Below are 20,189 nucleotides of genomic sequence, written 5' to 3' on the forward strand. Positions count from 1 at the left end.
CTGACTGTAGTTCACTCGTCTAGGGGCACATACTGTTGTCTGACTGTAGTTCACTTGTCTAGGGGCACATGCTGTTCACTGACTGTAGTTCACTTGTCTAGGGGCACATACTGTTCACTGACTGTAGTTCACTCGTCTAGGGGCACATACTGTTCACTGACTGTAGTTCACTTGTCTAGGGGCACATACTGTTGTCTGACTGTAGTTCACTTGTCTAGGTGCACATACTGTTCACTGACTGTAGTTCACTTGTCTAGGGGCACATACTGTTCACTGACTGTAGTTCACTTGTCTAGGGGCACAGGCTGTTCACTAACTGTAGTTCACTTGTCTAGGTGCACATACTGTTCACTGACTGTAGTTCACTCGTCTAGGGGCACATACTGTTGTCCGACTGTAGTTCACTTGTCTAGGGGCACAGGCTGTTCACTAACTGTAGTTCACTTGTCTAGGGGCACATACTGTTCACTGACTGTAGTTCACTCGTCTAGGGGCACATACTGTTCACTGACTGTAGTTCACTTGTCTAGGGGCACATACTGTTGTCTGACTGTAGTTCACTTGTCTAGGTGCACATACTGTTCACTGACTGTAGTTCACTTGTCTAGGGGCACAGGCTGTTCACTAACTGTAGTTCACTCGACTAGGGGCACATACTGTTCACTGACTGTAGTTCACTCGTCTAGGGGCACATACTGTTCACTGACTGTAGTTCACTTGTCTAGGGGCACATACTGTTGTCTGACTGTAGTTCACTTGTCTAGGGGCACAGGCTGTTCACTAACTGTAGTTCACTTGTCTAGGGGCACATACTGTTCACTGACTGTAGTTCACTCGTCTAGGGGCACATACTGTTCACTGACTGTAGTTCACTCGTCTAGGGGCACATACTGTTCACTGACTGTAGTTCACTTGTCTAGGTGCACATACTGTTCACTGACTGTATTCACTCGTCTAGGGGCACATACTGTTCACTGACTGTAGTTTACTCGTCTAGGGGCACATACTGTTCACTGACTGTAGTTCACTTGTCTAGGTGCACATACTGTTCACAGACTGTAGTTCACTTGTCTAGGGGCACAGGCTGTTCACTAACTGTAGTTCACTCGACTAGGGGCACATACTGTTCACTGACTGTAGTTCACTCGTCTAGGGGCACATACTGTTCACTGACTGTAGTTCACTTGTCTAGGGGCACATACTGTTGTCTGACTGTAGTTCACTTGTCTAGGGGCACAGGCTGTTCACTAACTGTAGTTCACTTGTCTAGGGGCACATACTGTTCACTGACTGTAGTTCACTTGTCTAGGGGCACATACTGTTGTCTGACTGTAGTTCACTTGTCTAGGGGCACATACTGTTCACTAACTGTAGTTCACTTGTCTAGGGGCACATACTGTTCACTGACTGTAGTTCACTCGTCTAGGGGCACATACTGTTCACTGACTGTAGTTCACTCGTCTAGGTGCACATACTGTTCACTGACTGTAGTTCACTCGTCTAGGGGCACATACTGTTCACTGACTGTAGTTCACTTGTCTAGGGGCACATACTGTTCACTGACTGTAGTTCACTCGTCTAGGGGCACATACTGTTCACTGACTGTAGTTCACTTGTCTAGGTGCACATACTGTTCACTGACTGTATTCACTCGTCTAGGGGCACATACTGTTCACTGACTGTAGTTTACTCGTCTAGGGGCACATACTGTTCACTGACTGTAGTTCACCTGTCTTGGGGCACATACTGTTCACTGACTGTAGTTCACTTGTCTAGGGGCACATACTGTTCACTGACTGTAGTTCACTTGTCTAGGGGCACAGGCTGTTCACTAACTGTAGTTCACTTGTCTAGGGGCACATACTGTTCACTGACTGTAGTTCACTTGTCTAGGGGCACATACTGTTCACTGACTGTAGTTCACTCGTCTAGGGGCACATACTGTTCAGTGACTGTAGTTCATGCATCTTGGGGCACATACTGTTCACTTGTCTGGGTATTAGAGACAAGGGTCAAAAGGGAGATAACTCTAGATATCGGAAGCGATAACACATGTATACACTGTCAGTGGGGTGGGGACTTTCTAATGTTATTAAGTAATGGTTAGGTTGAGAGGATGTAACAGATTTTGTAGAAACGGCAGTTTGAGTCTGGGTCCTGAATAAACAAGTTGTGTTGTAACAATTTTTCATGGGGGCACATGCTGTTCCCTAACTAAAAGTTAACTCATCTAGGGTCACAACCTGTTCACTAACCGTGCGTTTGTTGTAGTCATCCATTACACAAAAGCAAAAGTCAGTGTTTATGTCTGTTACCATGGTTATTGACCATACTGACACAACTGTTTGTTTTTTCAGTTTGTAAAGTTCGCCAACATTGAAGAAGACACTCCATCATACCACAGACGCTACGACTTTTTCGTGTCCAAGTTCAGCTCAATGTGCCACAGCAGTATTTCAGAGGAAGACATGCAAAGAAGGTGAGTTCTTTGTTCCTTCTATTCAGGTCACAGAAATAGCTGTAAACCAGCTAGTGCTGAGGGAATGGAATGTCAGTACTATGGACCACAAACACTTCATGTATGCTGACCTGAGAAACATCAACCTCAAATGTCATTGAGTAAATTTTCATGTACTGGGTACCTCTATTGATCTGAATATCCCTCTTTGCTGTAATGTATATTAAACTTATCCTATCTCACACTATGCATTTCTTCTTTCTTCGATCCTATGTGGTAACGTGCGTCAACAAAGTTTCAAGCTTAAAAAAATAATTCACCCGAACACATCTCAGCATCACCATGGTCACCATCCAAGCAGATGGGTCCTGCACTATATTCCTGTGCATAGTGACCTCCACAACCTGATCACATGCTAACCCCTGCCACGTCATTCTCTTTCTTATCGGCACATAGTGGAGACGTATATTAAAAATAGAGAATACATTATTATTATTTTACGAAGTTCCTCCACTATTGTGTATAATTTATGTTAGTAAATTATGGGAAAATGGGAACTGACCATAAAATGTCCTAAATAAAGGAGAAGAATAGAGAGGCAGACATATTTTTCCACCTCTGATTTTATCATGTTAGCTGCTGAGTTTGTTGCAGCTGCAGCACACAAGACTGTAGTTCTGTAGCTTTTTATCCATGCCAGCCTCGACAGCGCTGATCGCCAACCCTGCTGGTGCTACCAGATTCTGAGCCGCCAGTCGATGTTGCACCCGATATCCTTTCCGTTTTGTTCCTATCATTGTTGAATTATCCACTTCGGTTCAAGACACAGTGTCTCTCATTTGACGAAGACATCTATGCGTGTATGAGTTTGTCCACTACTGCAGGTAGGATTAACAAAGCCGAGATCGCGCTCACGCTTTGACTAGGATCGTTCTTCATCCAAGAATCGCTGACAAGGATAAAAAATCTCAGGATGATTACTATACAGATTCCCCTTCTGCCAGTTACTGGCATCGTTGGAGATACTGATAACGATCCTGCTCTTATGACTTTTGGCTGTCAGTCAGGGATTTTTGGCGTATCTGACAGCTTTCTAATGGAGGACGTTCCCATCTCAACTGTCCAGTCAACTTCGGCTCAACCTGCTGTTTTGGATGTACGGAAAGTACTTTTCAGTCGTTTGGATTCGACTGCCTCCTCTTCATCTTCACAGATGGTTGCACGCTTTCTTGTCTCAAAGAAGTCTACAATAGACTGTCTCTCACCTTCGTCGGCCTCATGCACTGTTGTAGATACCGACATGGGACATCTTTGACACATCAACAAGTTGATTTACAGGCTGTCACTTAGAGTCTGTTGATGTGACCAGCTGCTATGAATTAACCTTTGACATAAGGTCTTAGCTTGACTGGGCTGAAAGTCCAAGTGTACCGATGTCATAGCAAGCTTTCCTTAGTCTTTCAACTTCACTGCATCTTTACCTGATATGAATATGGGTCACATGACATGAAGTGGCTCACAATATTTATAGTCTATGAAATCCATCGAAAGTGGCTTGCAAAGTAAACTTGAAAACTGAGATATCAACTCATTGTCAGACCAATTCAGCACAGTCTCTTTCAAAATCCAGCTTATGTTCTACTGTCTTGCCAGGTCATCATTTTCTTGTTACAGACTTTCAGTATGCAGGAAGCATTGATTTGTGGTTGATAAAAAATATGACTTACATTAAACTTAAAGCCCAAAATACAGTCAGTGAGATGTTCATGATAACCTGTATTCAGTCAAACACAGCATTTGTATTCTTTATATTTTCATGATTTACTTGATTATTATGTAGATGTGTGATATTTACATGTCAAGAACTTCAGCTGGCCTACCCCCAAGCATTGAAACATTAGCTACAGCCCTGCCTGGTTGTATGTTCTTTTGCTTGTGTATGTGTGATTGGTTCATCAGATGTCTGGTGTCAGGTAGAAATGTTTTGTTCTTTATGTCTGGATTCATTAGATGCATACAGGTGATCTCTCCTCCTTAAACTAATCCTCAGTAGATAAATGGCTGACTGACAACCTGGTATGTGCTCAATTTTCAGAGTAAAGTACTTCACCAGGCTGTGCCAAACACTGTTCAGATTGTTTAGTGGATGGACTTGTGTATTTCCGCATCAGGTTCTCTAGATTGATATATGGTCCATTGTCAGCCAATCTCATCAAAATCAGATGTTAGTGCTTGCTACCACTAAACAAATATATGAGGACATCCGCGGGTTTTAGTGACCACACATTTGTTAAAATCTGATGGCTTCCCCCGTAAACACCCCCAAATCATGGACCACGCTCCATTGCAAAGATGTTTCAGCTGAAAAGGAAAATATCCATTCTCATCCCTGCATTACAGATCATGTCAGGACAACCTTCATCCAACCAATCAGAGCCTCTCTTATGAGATCACAAAAGTGAAAGTCTGAATGTGATTTCTAATCATGCAACCTTGAAATGATTAACATGGGGGCTTTCCCACTGATAGTTATGGGTTGATTTCAAATGCTAATCAGTCTTCACTTCAATAGAATGAACATTTGAAGCGGAAGATTTTTGATAGCCTGTGGGAAGTAACTGCCATACAATCTCGGCCATCTATTAGCCATTTCTCAAATTTTGAATGGAGAACCTTGTTAAAATATTTTTCAAGTGCACTCTGGAATGAGCTGTAAAGCTTGAGAAAGCTACTGTCTGACTGGCTAATGTTGAGCTTCCTGTTAGTCATTACATTGGTCGGTTAAAGCTCATGAAATGTCGTCGTGACATCGCGGTAGTGAGCATTGAAATCTAATTTTAATGAGAGATTGATTGTCAGCTGACCATACCAGTCTGGAAGTACGGAAATGTTCCCACCAGACAGTCCTTCAGCATGTGGATATTTCATCACAGGAAGATTACACGGCAACTGCATTACACTCTCAATGCTTGTATGCAGTCAGTAGGACATTATAAATAACTGTCAGTGGAAGTATCATAGGCGTAAATGGCAGAGACTTTTGCAAACTTTTTCATAACTTTAAGAAAACAAGTAAGTGCGGCCATACTCATGACACTTGGGCATGATGTGATAAGGAAGACAACTCTAGATGGTTTACTTGTCCTTTCTCAGATACAGATACTCCTTATGGTCCAACAAACGGCTTCAACCAGTTACTACCACTACACTTCAACCTATCATCTCTTGACAAAACATTTGCAACCAATAACATTCTGTCTGGTTTATGTAGCTGACTGGTTGAAATTAAGGAATATTCTGACAATTAAAAGTAAATGGTTAACTGGTTAACAACTAAAAATGTAGATGCATCCACTGTGTGTTTGCTTGACTTAACTACATTCTTTAACACATATAACTATAGGCAAAATAGTACTGCACACACAGTTTCAACATTTGTGTGTTGTAATCGAGCTGATCAAACTTCTACCATTACCTTTCAGAATCCTGCTTTTACATTGATCCAACAGCAGTAACAAATCTTTGACTAACTATGATTTATTAGATGACATCCCCCCAAAATGAATACTAGTTTCTTTCTCAAATTTGACTGGTAGTGAGTTAAGGACGAGTGGGGAGTTTCTTAAACTGATTTATTAAGGAGTCCTGTGAATACATTACAGTGAGCCTAAAGAGCTGGAGCGTAGAGAAAGTGTCTCAAAGGCTGTGTTTCAGTTTTTTGCATATGTGTACATAGTCTGCTCTGCAATGGCTCTGTGTGAATGTTTCCATTCAGGCCCTTACATAATACCAGCTTGACATGATGTTCAGACTGACCTACGGATGGCTTTCAAAGTTACAATCACTGATAGTTTGTTCTAGTGTTACGTGCAGTGTAACAATTGGCTTTGTCTGACTGGGGCCAATACCAATAGTAAGGGAAATATCCTTTAATCTTAACTTGACTACACTGGGATTATGACAAGGACCCCATGATTTTCATCTGTATTTTCTTGTGCTACAGACTATCATGGATGGTGTATCGTGCTGTAAGCAGGGTGTTGTGATCCATTGGAGAAAGAGTCAACCCCTCCAGTGGATAAATTTTGACAACAATATGTTGCATTCACTTTTGTGTGAGCCCTCTGTTGTAAGGTGGCAGTTTTGCACTTACTGACAGATAAGTTTGATTCAAACAAAAGAAGCTGAAACGTATATCTACCTGATGAAGGAGTATAAGCATATACTCCGAAACCTTGTGTTCCTCATAATAAAGAAGTTGACATCCAAAAATTCTCTTCCTTATAATCGCTAATAATGAACAAATCAAATGTGTACAATTAGCTTTCAGTGTGATTGGGCAACCAAGTGTGTACAATTTGCTTTTACAGGGTAATTGGGCGACAAAGTGAGTACAATATAGGTGTTAGAGGGTAATTGGACGACCAAGTGTGTACAATCAGGTGTTAGAGGGTAATTGGATGACAAAGTGAGTACAATCAGGTGTTAGAGGGTAATTGGATGACCAAGTGTTTACAATCAGGTGTTAGAGGGTAATTGGACGACAAAGTGAGTACAATCAGGTGTTAGAGGGTAATTGGACGACAAAGTGTTTACAATCAGGTGTTAGAGGGTAACTGGACGACCAAGTGTTTACAATCAGGTGTTAGAGGGTAATTGGACGACAAAGTGAGTACAATCAGGTGTTAGAGCGTAACTGGACGACAAAGTGTTTACAATCAGGTGTTAGAGGGTAATTGGACGACAAAGTGAGTACAATCAGGTGTTAGAGGGTAATTGGACGACCCAGTGTGTACAATCAGGTAGTAGAGGGTAATTGGACGACCTAGTGTGTACAATCAGGTAGTAGAGGGTAACTGGACGACAAAGTGTTTACAATCAGGTGTTAGAGGGTAATTGGACGACGAAGTGTGTACAATCAGGTTTTAGAGGGTAATTGGACGACCAAGTGTGTACAATCAGGTATTAGAGGGTAATTGGACGACCAAGTGTGTACAATCAGGTGTTAGAGGGTAATCAAACGACCAAGTGTGTACAATCAGATGTTAGAGGGTAACTGGATGACCTAGTGAGTACAATCAAGTGTTTGGGGGTAATTGGACAACAAAGTGTGTACAATCAGCATAAATCCAGGCATAGAGGTGGCAGGATGTGCTTCATCAGTTCCCAGGCCAGTTTAATAACTTTCTAAATGGCTGACATCAACATTGCTGCCATTTACCATTACACACAGACCCTTCAATGATAACTTGTTTCAATACAAACAAGTTGATAAGAATCAGTTGCTACACTGATCCAGATCCTGAAAGGTCAGCATATTATTGTTACTGGCCAAGTTAGAGCCCTCCTAGACAGGGAGAGGATGCCAGGTGCTGTCATAGCTCCACTTGGTAGTGTCTTCCCCCGGGTGTGGCCATGTCAAGGTCATGGTGTCAGGTTAGATGTGGACAGGACAATTAATCTTTCAGAGACTAATTGTAACATTAAAATTGGATAATAATGTTCAGGCCATAGTACATTACATTTTTTATTTTCAACTGATTTGTTTTATAAAATGAGGCTAGATTTTTTTGTGTTTAGTGGAGACAGAATGTGAACATTTTTGGAAAATGGAAAAACTCAACTTCCTTACTCATACTGGAGTGAACAAAATAACACTTAATGCCGGAACTACTTTCAGTCTGCCTCATCACAGTGTTTGACACTGACCAATATTTGTCAGTGATCCAAAGGACCAGTGTATAGAAAAATGCTGGTCCTGTTGGATCTCTACAAGACACAATAGTGTTGACCAAGAAAGGTTTTAAATCTCCGATACTTTATCATGTTCATGCTACAAGTGAGTGTGCGTTAATAGAATGAGAAACGAGTCAGGAAGGTAATCACTGTACCTCACAGGGTTGTTTCGGCTGCTGGTTTTGCTTAGACTCGATCTATCGCTGATTTCAAAAGTTACATGAACTTAGATTACTTTATTCATGCCCAAGATGACACTTGACCACCGGACCAGCATTTATTTAATATTTCTGGTCCTAGACTCAGACCCTCAGACCAGTGTTAGTAATGAACACTGCTCGATGACACTGTTGCTTTCAGAGTCAGATAATGAAGGTTGTAAAGTAATAAATAAAGTAACAGATGAATTCTAGTTGCCTCCTGACATTTGTAATCTTCCTCTTTGAATTGTCCATCATATTCCTAGTCGATGCTGCTTGTTGTTATTATGTCCTCTCGGCAGGCAGCAAGGACATGACAGGAAGTAATCGTTTATCTTGTGATATTGGAAGGCGATTAGCGAATCAGTTAGACATAAGTAATTGATAGGTATAAATATTCATGGTTATCCCAAATTACCTCCTGAGAAGGTGCGCCTTCCTCTTTATTTCAGTGATTTTACGTTGTGAAACTAGATCCCTTAAAGGAATAATGATGTAACGGGACATAATTTCTCGTATTTCGATGGGTCAAAAATAGACAAATGACCCTTTTCCCACACCTATAAATACAATGAGATCCATATTGATTCATTCGGACTTTGGCAGACAAAAGGTCAGTTTCAATCCAAGGGCAGATAATTCAGCCCCAAACTTCCCCTTGTCCTGCCATATTAATTTTAATTAACTGAATCTTTAAATAGACTGTATGTTTGAAAACAGAAACAAATTTCTGTCTAAGTATCTGTCAAGTTTTTCAGATAAAGAAGCCATCTATATATCTGTATTAGATGCTACAATATTACATATTAAATATATTTTGTCCCCCCAAAACATTGCCTGTAATATAACCTAGATACTGGCGTCACTGAAGTCATTGTGGCATGTACAACCAGTTAATAATTGATTAATACTCACTTGTTGCGACTTCTGATGGAGGTTGACAGATTGCGAGTTGTTAGGGGTATATTTATAGGTAGGTAGTTAGTAGTTAGACATGGTAATAAACATGACTAATTTTAGACACCAGTTACCCCTGGTATTCCTAATTGCTCCAATATGAAGCATCCGGCATTCTACTTAATTTGTCTTCTCATCCAATTTAAGAACTCTTGAGTCATATCAGTGTACACAGCTGGGACAAGTACATTAGACAGGGATATTCACTTAGAAAGCAAGTGTTCATAATCTTGGGGCTATATAATATATTGATTTGTCACTCTTTGCAAGAAATTTTTTTTTGAAATATTGGCATCTGGGTGTCAGATAAACATTTCATGGAATCCAGTGTACTGTGGCATCCGGAATACCACTTAACTGGGCACAGTATCCCGAGCACTAAAAGAGGGTTGGCACCTCAATGTCTGCATTGTCAGGGTTATCGAGTGATATATTGCTGGTCATGGTGAGTATAATAGTTATGTTAGCCATTGTAATACCAAACTGATCAGTACTTGTCAGTACCATCTGCCTCTGTGTACACAATAATCCATTAGGTTGAAAAAATGTAATTGTTAAGAAGTGTTTTTGAGTTTTGATTGATAGAAATGGATGCCTATCAATATATTAGATGTCCGTGATATTTGGATATTTACCAATAAACCCTCTAAATTGGCTGTTCCTGGAACCATTTCACTGTAAAAACATATATGCTATGTGTTAAATGAGAGAAGTGTGGAAGTTTGACAGATTTAATCCTAATATTAACTGCCTGGTCACAGTTGGGTGAGAGGTAATGTGCTGAATAGAGCCATGTCGTCGTCCCTCAAAGTCAAGAAACATTAAACATGTCATTACCTCAAAGACTGGGTTGTAAAAATGCCAGAAAATTAAGTAGAACCATTACTCCATTCATCACAGGACAACATTCATCCATTTACACTCACTCAATCAACTGAATGCCACAATAAATATAACTTCTGTTGCTGCTTATTTTAAAATAAAAATTTTCTTTTTCTTTTGTCTTATTTAAATTTAATCAGGTACAAAGTACATAACAAATATATTATAAGTTGTAGCGAAGGATGATAGTTTTATGCGTTCCGCATTAGGTTTAATACCATGAGCTGGAGGAATCCATGTTGAGCCTGTCTTGTTCGTGGCAGGGATTTATTTTCCTGCTCAGAAATGTATTTCCCTCCCAGACAGCATACATAGTATTTTATGAAGATCTGACATGGAGGTATGATTATGATATTTGGCTTGAACCATTTGATCACTCATGGACAGAACCTTAACCAAAGAAATGCTGATGCCCTCACAGCAAAAGGGTCACAATGGCCCCTAGTTATGTCACTTTAGTACACACTGTCTGTATTTGGTGTCAGTTGAAAAAGGTGTTTTTATCTCAAGATGTTTTTCATTTTGTATATGTGACTTTGTCATTGTACCCTGACAGTATGGCTGGGATGAGTCTATATTTACTCCTCGGGTACCCAACCCTCCATTACCTGACCCTACCTGGATACCTGCTGAGGGTCTCAAAGAGTTGGGTGCAAAATGTCCAATTGAGAGTTGTTTTACCTGAGCCCTGTCAAAAACTATTTAGATAAAAAGATTGGATCATGCATGCACTGAAGTTGACTGAAGCTTTATCATTGCTCTAACATTTAAAAGTCAGAAGGAATGCGAACATTGTCAGAAACAAATGCGAACATTAGAGACTTGTAGTTTAACCTAGAGTCTTTAGGCCCAAACAATATTTCACATGACTAACCACGGGTCTGGGAAGCACTGTTGCTACCTGAGTCCTAATCAGGACCCACCCGACCCAAGTACCCTAGCTGCCTGTCCCAGGCCTACCTGGAGCATGGATCATTGCTCGTAATATCAATCACTGGTCCTCTTCAGAAAGCTCATATGGTGGTCAAAACTTCCGAAAAGTAAATGTACAAGCTGATGATTTGATAAATATGCTCCATGTGGGGAAAAGAAACTATTACTTTGAATAGAGCATTGGTACAATCAGCCTGATGCACAACCACATAGCAGGAACTTAAACATCATCCTGATATATGGATATATATTGACAGAAAATACCACATTCCACAAACATTTTTTATCATGTTTGTTACCAACAGTATATGTTTATTTTTCATTTAATATCATTTTTCCTGTAAAAAATTCAAATGTTTTATAGTTTCAAATCTCGCAATAAAAGGAAGACTCATCTTTGTAACAGGGTTAGTTCATCTCTGTGCAGACCATCAGTTGCTGGACACCTGTTACACAACTGTATAATAAACCCATCTGTATAATAAACCCATTAGATTCTTAATTGTAACATAATGGTCAGTACAGGTGGCAAATGAGTCTCTCTGACTCCTAGTGTCAACACCACACTGGGAAGCTTACATCTACACAAGGCTGTTGCAAATATTTACTCAGCTGATGATGGTAAGGATAATAATGAATAAATAATGGGTGATAAGCCAGGATCCTGTTGTCACATAGTTTTAAGTAGGATAATTGAATTAACAAGATTTTACTCTGATTACAAATAACACAAGTTTCCGTGGTGTGCACAGATAGATTAAACAGTTTATGTGTTTGCTTCAGGAGTGGTGGTTGGAAGGATTCCTGGAGGATAAGATGGAAGGCGGGTGGGGGGTATGTCCCAGTATCCTTCCCATTGTTAGTCTCTGTACACAGTTCTCTTCTTGCAGACTAATTACTCATGCAGACTAACTACTCATGCAGACAAACTTCTCTCTAATGCAGATTACCTACTCCTTCCTGCAGACTAACTACTCCTGCAGACCAACTACTCCCCCTGCAGACTATTTACTCATGCAGACAAGTTACTCTCTCCTGAAGACTATTCCGAACCTGCAGACAAGCTACTCTTTCCTGCAGACAAACTACTCTTTCCTGCAGACAAACTACTCTCTCCTGCATACAAACTACTCTCTCCTGCAGACTATTCCCTCCTGCAGACTATTCCTACCTGCAGACAAGCTACTCTTTCCTGCAGACAAACTACTAACTCCTGGAGACAAACTACTCCCTCCTGCAGACAAACTACTCTTTCCTGCAGACAAACTACTCTCTCCTGCAGACAAACTACTCTTTCCTGCAGACAAACTACTCTTTCCTGCAGACAAACTACTCTTTCCTGCAGACAAACTACTCTTTCCTGCAGACAAACTACTCCCTCCTGCAGACAAACTACTCTTTCCTGCAGACAAACTACTCCCTCCTGCAGACAAACTACTCCCTCCTGCAGACAAACTACTCCCTCCTGCAGACAAACTACTCCCTCCTGCAGACAAACTACTCTTTCCTGCAGACAAACTACTCCCTCCTGCAGACAAACTACTCCCTCCTGCAGACAAACTACTCCCTCCTGCAGACAAACTACTCCCTCCTGCAGACAAACTACTCTTTCCTGCAGACAAACTACTCCCTCCTGCAGACAAACTACTCCCTCCTGCAGACAAACTACTCCCTCCTGCAGACAAACTACTCTTTCCTGCAGACAAACTACTCCCTCCTGCAGACAAACTACTCCCTCCTGCAGACAAACTACTCCCTCCTGCAGACAAACTACTCCCTCCTGCAGACAAACTACTCTTTCCTGCAGACAAACTACTCCCTCCTGCAGACAAACTACTCCCTCCTGCAGACAAACTACTCCCTCCTGCAGACAAACTACTCTTTCCTGCATACAAACTACTCCCTCCTGCAGACAAACTACTCCCTCCTGCAGACAAACTACTCCCTCCTGCAGACAAACTACTCCCTCCTGCAGACAAACTACTCTTTCCTGCAGACAAACTACTCCCTCCTGCAGACAAACTACTCTCTCCTGCATACAAACTACTCCCTCCTGCAGACAAACTACTCCCTCCTGCAGACAAACTACTCTTTCCTGCAGACAAACTACTCCCTCCTGCAGACAAACTACTCTCTCCTGCATACAAACTACTCCCTCCTGCAGACAAACTACTCCCTCCTGCAGACAAACTACTCTTTCCTGCAGACAAACTACTCTCTCCTGCAGACAAACTACTCTTTCCTGCAGACAAACTACTCCCTCCTGCAGACAAACTACTCCCTCCTGCAGACAAACTACTCCCTCCTGCAGACAAACTACTCCCTCCTGCAGACAAACTACTCTTTCCTGCAGACAAACTACTCCCTCCTGCAGACAAACTACTCCCTCCTGCAGACAAACTACTCCCTCCTGCAGACAAACTACTCTTTCCTGCATACAAACTACTCCCTCCTGCAGACAAACTACTCCCTCCTGCAGACAAACTACTCCCTCCTGCAGACAAACTACTCCCTCCTGCAGACAAACTACTCTTTCCTGCAGACAAACTACTCCCTCCTGCAGACAAACTACTCTTTCCTGCAGACAAACTACTCCCTCCTGCAGACAAACTACTCTCTCCTGCAGACAAACTACTCTTTCCTGCAGACAAACTACTCCCTCCTGCAGACAAACTACTCCCTCCTGCAGACAAACTACTCTTTCCTGCAGACAAACTACTCCCTCCTGCAGACAAACTACTCCCTCCTGCAGACAAACTACTCCCTCCTGCAGACAAACTACTCCCTCCTGCAGACAAACTACTCTTTCCTGCAGACAAACTACTCCCTCCTGCAGACAAACTACTCCCTCCTGCAGACAAACTACTCTTTCCTGCAGACAAACTACTCCCTCCTGCAGATTAACTACTCTTTCCTGCAGACAAACTACTCCCTCCTGCAGACAAACTACTCCCTCCTGCAGACAAACTACTCCCTCCTGCAGACAAACTACTCCCTCCTGCAGACAAACTACTCTCTCCTGCAGACAAACTACTCCCTCCTGCAGACAAACTACTCCCTCCTGCAGACAAACTACTCCCTCCTGCAGATTAACTACTCCCTCCTGCAGACAAACTACTCTTTCCTGCAGACAAACTACTCCCTCCTGCAGACAAACTACTCTTTCCTGCAGACAAACTACTCCCTCCTGCAGACAAACTACTCTTTCCTGCAGACAAACTACTCTTTCCTGCAGACAAACTACTCCCTCCTGCAGACAAACTACTCCCTCCTGCAGACAAACTACTCTTTCCTGCAGACAAACTACTCCCTCCTGCAGATTAACTACTCTTTCCTGCAGACAAACTACTCCCTCCTGCAGACAAACTACTCCCTCCTGCAGACAAACTACTCTCTCCTGCAGACAAACTACTCCCTCCTGCAGACAAACTACTCCCTCCTGCAGACAAACTACTCCCTCCTGCAGATTAACTACTCCCTCCTGCAGACAAACTACTCTTTCCTGCAGACAAACTACTCCCTCCTGCAGACAAACTACTCTTTCCTGCAGACAAACTACTCCCTCCTGCAGACAAACTACTCTTTCCTGCAGACAAACTACTCTTTCCTGCAGACAAACTACTCCCTCCTGCAGACAAACTACTCCCTCCTGCAGACAAACTACTCTTTCCTGCAGACAAACTACTCCCTCCTGCAGATTAACTACTCTTTCCTGCAGACAAACTACTCCCTCCTGCAGACAAACTACTCCCTCCTGCAGACAAACTACTCCCTCCTGCAGACAAACTACTCCCTCCTGCAGACAAACTACTCCCTCCTGCAGACAAACTACTCTTTCCTGCAGACAAACTACTCTTTCCTGCATACAAACTACTCCCTCCTGCAGACAAACTACTCCCTCCTGCAGATTAACTACTCCCTCCTGCAGACAAACTACTCTTTCCTGCAGACAAACTACTCCCTCCTGCAGACAAACTACTCCCTCCTGCAGACAAACTACTCCCTCCTGCAGACAAACTACTCTTTCCTGCAGACAAACTACTCCCTCCTGCAGATTAACTACTCTTTCCTGCAGACAAACTACTCCCTCCTGCAGACAAACTACTCCCTCCTGCAGACAAACTACTCTCTCCTGCAGACAAACTACTCCCTCCTGCAGACAAACTACTCCCTCCTGCAGACAAACTACTCTTTCCTGCAGACAAACTACTCCCTCCTGCAGACAAACTACTCTTTCCTGCAGACAAACTACTCTTTCCTGCAGACAAACTACTCCCTCCTGCAGACAAACTACTCCCTCCTGCAGACAAACTACTCTTTCCTGCAGACAAACTACTCCCTCCTGCAGATTAACTACTCTTTCCTGCAGACAAACTACTCCCTCCTGCAGACAAACTACTCCCTCCTGCAGACAAACTACTCCCTCCTGCAGACAAACTACTCCCTCCTGCAGATTAACTACTCCCTCCTGCAGACAAACTACTCTTTCCTGCAGACAAACTACTCCCTCCTGCAGACAAACTACTCTTTCCTGCAGACAAACTACTCTCTCCTGCAGACAAACTACTCCCTCCTGCAGATTAACTACTCTCTCCTGCTGACTATAACTGCAATCTCTCCTATAGACTAACAATTTTCCCCCTACAGACAAACTACTTTTCTCGTGCAGACTAACTATTCCCCCTACAGACTAATTACTCTCTCCTGCCAACTATAACAACTCTCCTGCAGACTAACTATGTCCCCCTGCAGACAAACTACTCTCTGAAGCAGACTTACTACTCTCTCCTGCAGACTATTTTCTCCTGCAGACTAACTAGTCTCTCCTGCAGACAAACTACTCTCCTGCAGACTAGCTATCCCGTCCCCCTTGCAGACTAACTTCTTTTTCCTGCAGACTAACTATTTCCCCCCGCAGACTAACTACTCTCTCCTGCAGACTAACTTCTCTTTCCTGCAGACTATTTCCCCCTGCAGACTAAATACTCTCTCCTGCAGACTAACTACTCTCTCCTGCAGACTTATTACTCCTTCCTTTAAGACTAACCTTTTACCAGATTGTCTTCCTTTCAGGAGATGTACCATTTCCCTGCAACAGCCACTAGAAATGCCATACAAGATATTTCATTGATTTTCGTTCTTAAAAGGAAGTTCAGCTCTTAAGATCCTCAACTACTTGATTAAACACTTTGTTGAGGGTATGTGTGTTTTGATTGTTGTACAAAGGAGTAGCAATTGCTGGAAGGATTGGGCGTTTTATAGGTTATAATCAAGAGTTAGCTTGCATCTCTCTGATGAGGAACTCTCCTGTTTGGGAAGAAAGAAATTTAATTTTGATGGTGTGAATGAGATTTGGCAGGAACCATCTTTTGTGGTAATTACAGCTTTGATAATGAAATTGGTACTGTGTATCTGTTGTCGAACTACCTTGTATTAAGACTATGCAACTGGGGGTCCTGACAAGGATACTTCTACAGATACAAATCTGCTGTTTACAATGCTGTAAGACAAAGCATCTCTTGACCCTCCTTCTATAAGTCAGTAAAGAGACGGCTCTGCTCTACATTTGAAATTTCTTTTGTCTGCCTTTGTCACTGCCGCCATGTTTATTCTTTTGAACCACAAGATCGAGATCTTTTAAACCTAATAAATCTGAGGGATTTAATATTCAATGAATCTTCTTTAGAGTCTTTAGGAATCCTTTGGCATACTTGGCTTTGTGTATATGTCACTAACACAGACACAGTGGTCTGTTTTGACTGACAGTGGTCTATTTTGACTGACAGTGGTCTGTTTTAAATAATATAGTGGCCCATTTTTGACTGACACAGTAGTCTGTTTTGACTGACGCTGGTCAGTTTTGACTAACAGTGGTCTGTTTTTATTTATATAGTGGTCCGTTTTAACTGACACAGTGGTCCGTTTTGACTAACAATGGGTGGTCAGGCTTACTGACTTGGTAGATGTATGGCATCATATCCGAAATGTGTGGATCGATGCTCAGACTCGATTATTTACAGTTGGAATATTGGTGTTAAACAGCAAACAAACAAAGTTGCCCCCCCCATGCCCCCAAGTGTTGACAAACATGGCAGACTTGATTGTTCGAGAAGTTTGGGGGTGGCTGCTCCTTTAATAGAGCGACAGGAGCGATTCAAGACCTTTTACATCCTGATTAGCATGTTATTTTACTGGCCAAGTCTGGATTGATTTCTTATCTGAAAGCGTCAAATTCCTGCCAGCTTCGAACACTATTCCGGATTCAAGAACTGAGAGTGAGAGATCAGTTTCAAGATATCTGACTGAAAAATTGTGGACATTTGTGAGTGCAGTGACATCTATCCTAGGGCCTGTTACTTATGGCTGCTGCAGCCACTTGTTTGACTCATTGTATGATGGTATTGCCTGTTTGGTTTGCAAACTTAAACTGAGAGAGAGAGGAGGGAAGGAGGGAAGGCTGAGAGGCTGAGTGGGTTAGGTCACAGACTTTGTATGCTGGCAGTAAGGTGCCTTAGGGACCGACCATTTGATATTCTTTCAGGGGTGTGTGTCTTGAATTTTGTATGCAGACTAGATTTTTTAAAATTAAAACTTGCAACACTTAAACTTGGTTTGATGTATATGTACCCAAACCAAGAAATGCATTCTGATAATCCTGGATCCAATATTGCCACCACTCTAAGTTACTTTTACATGCAACCATGGACAAAAATTTGAAATATATGGCATCCAAACTTTTCTTTGAAGAGCCTTACAAGGTATGATTTTTACAGTAAAAGTTGATGAGAAAAATTCGATCAGAAGTAAAATCAAATATGCCCGCAACCAAACAAGATTTAAGAAAACTACAGACATGGTTTGATGTATTAAGTATGAAGGCAATTCGCAGAAAGTTTCCAAGGATTTCAACTAGTGGAGTAGGGTTTTGCAGGTATTTTTCCTCAAACAAAGCCAAATGCACTCTGAAAACCTTGAATCCAATATGGATACCAAACCACATGACCAAAGTCAAATAAAATAAAATATTAAGCACCTAAAGTAGCAGACACATGTAAAGTTTGACAGCAATAGAACGAGCGATTATAGAGAAATAGGGAAAAATATGTCTTTTAACATAAATTATGTCTAACTTATCTGTCCTTGGTCATCTGGCCTATGGCCTTTGGATTTTACTGGTAACCGGTACTCGTCTTTATACACATACAAAATTTGGACAGAATCGGCCAATTGGTTATTGAGTCACCTGCGGTAAAATAAGTCAGCATAATAATTTAGTTATAATAACATTATATAAATCTTATGATAAAAAATATACCTGACGATTACAATAGGGCTCTTTGCCATTCTGTCTTGGAGCCCTAAAAATGTGAGACATTTTAAATATTGATTAATTCATGGGTGTTTTAAATGGAATACTCTGTTGATGATGGATTTTTTCTATGACATTTGCCCAGAGCTCTTGGTTTTTAATGGAAACTGAAGGCTGATCAATTCGTAGACTTGCTGCCGGAGCAACCACACAAACACATTGTTTGATTTGGTGTGTGATTTTGTTGTTGGATGTGCATTGTTCTTGTGTGTTTTGAGTAATTCCCTCTACTTATTGAGGCATCTGAAATATTCATGTGGGTCTGATTCTACAGTGTTTGTCATTTCCTTGACATTAGTTGCTTTGTGCGCTATTTGCTTAATCAGACTTGTCAAACCACAGTGACTTGACAGTATAGCAGAAAAATCTATGTAATTTCCCAACTGACGTTGTGTATACTTCTTGCAACTAGTCAATCATACATTCTCATTCTGTTAGGGACCAAGCGAAGAGATTACAAAATATTATGGTGAATTCATTTCAATCAGGAAATTCTGGTTCAAGGGATGAAATATATGGAATTGTTTTGGTGGTATTTAATGTCTGTGTTAAGTGATATGTAGGTAACACAGGAAATATTATTTTTGAATTCCCATGTATGCTAAAGATACATATCATTGGTATAAAGATTTAGTACCGTCCCTTCCCCCAAAATACTTAGATCAGGAGTATTGAGCATTTTTGTCTTGGTTGTAGGATGTTAAATTCCATCTATTTGAAGAACAAGAAAATGTTTGATATAAACATGAAAGTATGAAGCAGTTGTACAATATCTAAACATTATTTTATTAAGTGGAACAATTACCTCAGATCTGTACTTCCTGGAAAAAATATGTGTTCTTGGTCCTTCAGAACTCGTCTCCATCATGGATGAATAGAATCCTTAGGCACTGTGAACAGCACAGTGTCAGCCACCTAATGTCATTTTATGGGAGAGAAGATGAAAATATATATGCTAATTTTACAGCAAGGGGTCCCCTATGTTTGGTTTTGAATCTAGTATCAGGTATTTGCAATGCATTGCAATGCAGCAGTCTTGAGGTTCCTAATATTAACTCTCAAAATCCCCAGAAAGTTGCAAGTTTAGGTTGACTATAGAAGAAATGCAGAGTAAGATATTGTTGTTGTATAATGGCCATATTTGTGTTGAGTTACTGTCAGTCATGTAGTGGATCAGGTCCCTGGAGCTGGTGATGTCAGAGATTCGGAAGGTGATCACTGGGGTCTAAGCAGTCCCAGTGACAGTTCTGGCACCATGAGACATTGCGACTGCCTCTGCACTACTTCAATACACCCTCAGTCGCTCTCATCTCTACCTGATCAATTATTGATCTCCATCCTGGCAGAGTGATTGAGTATCGCTATAGTATCCCTTATCCCAGCTTGCCATGTGCTGGACTGGTCCATTCCATGCAGGCTGAGCCTGTTGAGAGAGACTAGACTGGATAGCTTTATTGAATGCAGTAGTTGTTGGTGGCGGCGGAGGTGGCTGTGCTGTTCTCCACTATCTGCGAGGATGTTAATTGTCCTGGTGCTTAAAGCAAGGAGGAGGTGATGGATATATCTTGTATATGGGGAAGCTAGGTCACCTTGTGCTTGGTGCTTCTTGGTTCTGGATGTTTCGGCACTCGTTCTGGAGAATTCAGCATGTAAA

At 41.6% G+C, this 20,189-nt stretch overlaps 1 protein-coding gene across 4 annotated transcripts in view; it reads left to right on the forward strand.

The window, feature by feature from the left end:
- The window catches only part of LOC124111885 (protein EFR3 homolog B-like), a 98,216-nt gene that overhangs the window by 16,944 nt on the left and 61,083 nt on the right, over positions 1–20,189 (forward strand). For all 4 annotated transcript variants that reach the window (XR_007222239.1, XM_046471763.2, XM_048399833.1 and 1 more), the window contains exon 5: positions 2,358–2,479. Coding sequence is in view for 3 of the 4 variants with exons in the window: in XM_046471763.2 (XP_046327719.2) it covers positions 2,358–2,479 (122 nt within the window). In the remaining variant the exon portion in view is untranslated. The remainder of the gene's footprint in view (positions 1–2,357; positions 2,480–20,189) is intronic.

This window comes from Haliotis rufescens, unplaced genomic scaffold (genome assembly GCF_023055435.1).
Source record: "Haliotis rufescens isolate VD_foot unplaced genomic scaffold, xgHalRufe1.0.p SCAF_2, whole genome shotgun sequence".
In the NCBI taxonomy this organism is placed as follows: domain Eukaryota; kingdom Metazoa; phylum Mollusca; class Gastropoda; order Lepetellida; family Haliotidae; genus Haliotis; species Haliotis rufescens.